This window comes from Gossypium arboreum, chromosome 4 (assembly GCF_025698485.1).
Source record: "Gossypium arboreum isolate Shixiya-1 chromosome 4, ASM2569848v2, whole genome shotgun sequence".
Taxonomy (NCBI): domain Eukaryota; kingdom Viridiplantae; phylum Streptophyta; class Magnoliopsida; order Malvales; family Malvaceae; genus Gossypium; species Gossypium arboreum.
In genome coordinates, this window is record NC_069073.1 from 114,195,729 (window position 1) to 114,197,213 (window position 1,485).

Sequence of the window (1,485 nt, forward strand, 5' to 3'; positions counted from 1 at the left end):
AAAGAAGACAACGAAGAAAAAAAACAAAATATTTGTAATGGACAGTTTGTATTTTGGCTATAAAAAAGGCCACATTTCCTACTTGTATTTTTTTACGAACACACATCAGAGTAATAAAAAAACCTTAAAGGTGATTTGCTTGATTTTTTTTCTTTGTTCAGTATCTATTTTTTTTTTTTAAAAATAAAATAAAAAATAAAAAGAAGAACATAATATAGAACAAGAATTTTTTTCGAAAAGATATTAGGAAAATATAAATTTTGAGTGTAATAGTAAAATATATTATATTTTTAAAGGAAAATATAAGTTCAAACAGTACTATTAGGAGCAACAACCATAAACTTTAAAAATAAAATATAAAATAAAATAAAAACCCATACCATACATTTTAAAAAAAGTTATACAGAGATTTTAAATCTATAGGAAATGTGAGATGAGAACTTTAATTTTAATTTTTGTGATAAATTTTTGTTTTTTTTGCCAACAACACAGTACAATACAATTAAAATAAAATAAAATATTAATAATAAAACAAAAAAAAAAGGGGGGGATGAAACAGGATGGGAGCCAAATTTGTGAAACTGAGCATCTTTTAATTATCAATTATGGTTTGTAAGTCGTAACCTCCTCTCTCTTATAACAATAAATCCACACCAAATTTACTCATCTTTTGTTAACAGCTTCCATGCACTTAGTTTCACGTCGGTTTTCATTTCCCTACAAATGCTTATTTCTTTCCCTGCCAATAAGCCATTCATCTCATACAACTTTTCTTTTCAAAGAAAGCTTTAAGAAAAGAACAAGAAAATCTGTGTGATGGACACGAAAGCTGTAGAACACAGGCAACCCCTCCTGAAGAATGTGGAAAAGACGGCCCAAGAAGAGTCACGAACCACTTCGGAATTTCCTTTATTAACTGCAATAGTAAAGCAACCAAAGACCAAGAAACAAAAAATCGTGAGAAAAGCCTTCAAAGGCACCGCCGTTTTGTCCAAGCTTCTGCCTACAGGCTCAGCCCTTACTTTCCAAATACTGTCCCCAGTTTTAACGAACCAAGGCCAATGCAAAACCCAGGTTTGCCAAAACTTGATGCTAGGCCTTGTGGCGTTTTGTGCCAGCTTGTGTTTCTTCCTTTCTTTCACGGATAGTGTTCGAGATGAAAGAGGCAAGGTCCGGTACGGGGTGGCTACGTTTAGAGGGTTATGGGTAATGGATGGCCCTGTTGAATTGTCAATAAAGGAGGAAAACAAGTATAAGGTCAAGTTGATTGATTTTTTCCATGCTTTGGTATCCATAATGATTTTTATGGCGCTTGTTCTGTTCGATCAAAATGTTGTCAACTGCTTTGGTCTGAAGCCATCAGGGGACAGCAATGAGCTGCTGCTGATGTTATTGCCTGCAAGTATTGGAGCCATAGGCTGCCTTTTGTTTGTTTCATTCCCTAGCAAACGCCATGGAATTGGCTGCCCTCTCTCCAAAAATTAG

The 1,485-nt window shown here is 34.1% G+C and overlaps 1 protein-coding gene across 1 annotated transcript; it reads left to right on the top strand.

Annotated features, from left to right (window-relative positions):
- Positions 1-816: 816 nt before the first annotated feature.
- LOC108458839 (protein DMP7-like) lies at positions 817-1,485 on the top strand. The gene has a single exon (XM_017758234.1). The coding sequence runs from the start codon at positions 817-819 to the stop codon at positions 1,483-1,485; it is 669 nt and encodes a 222-aa protein (XP_017613723.1).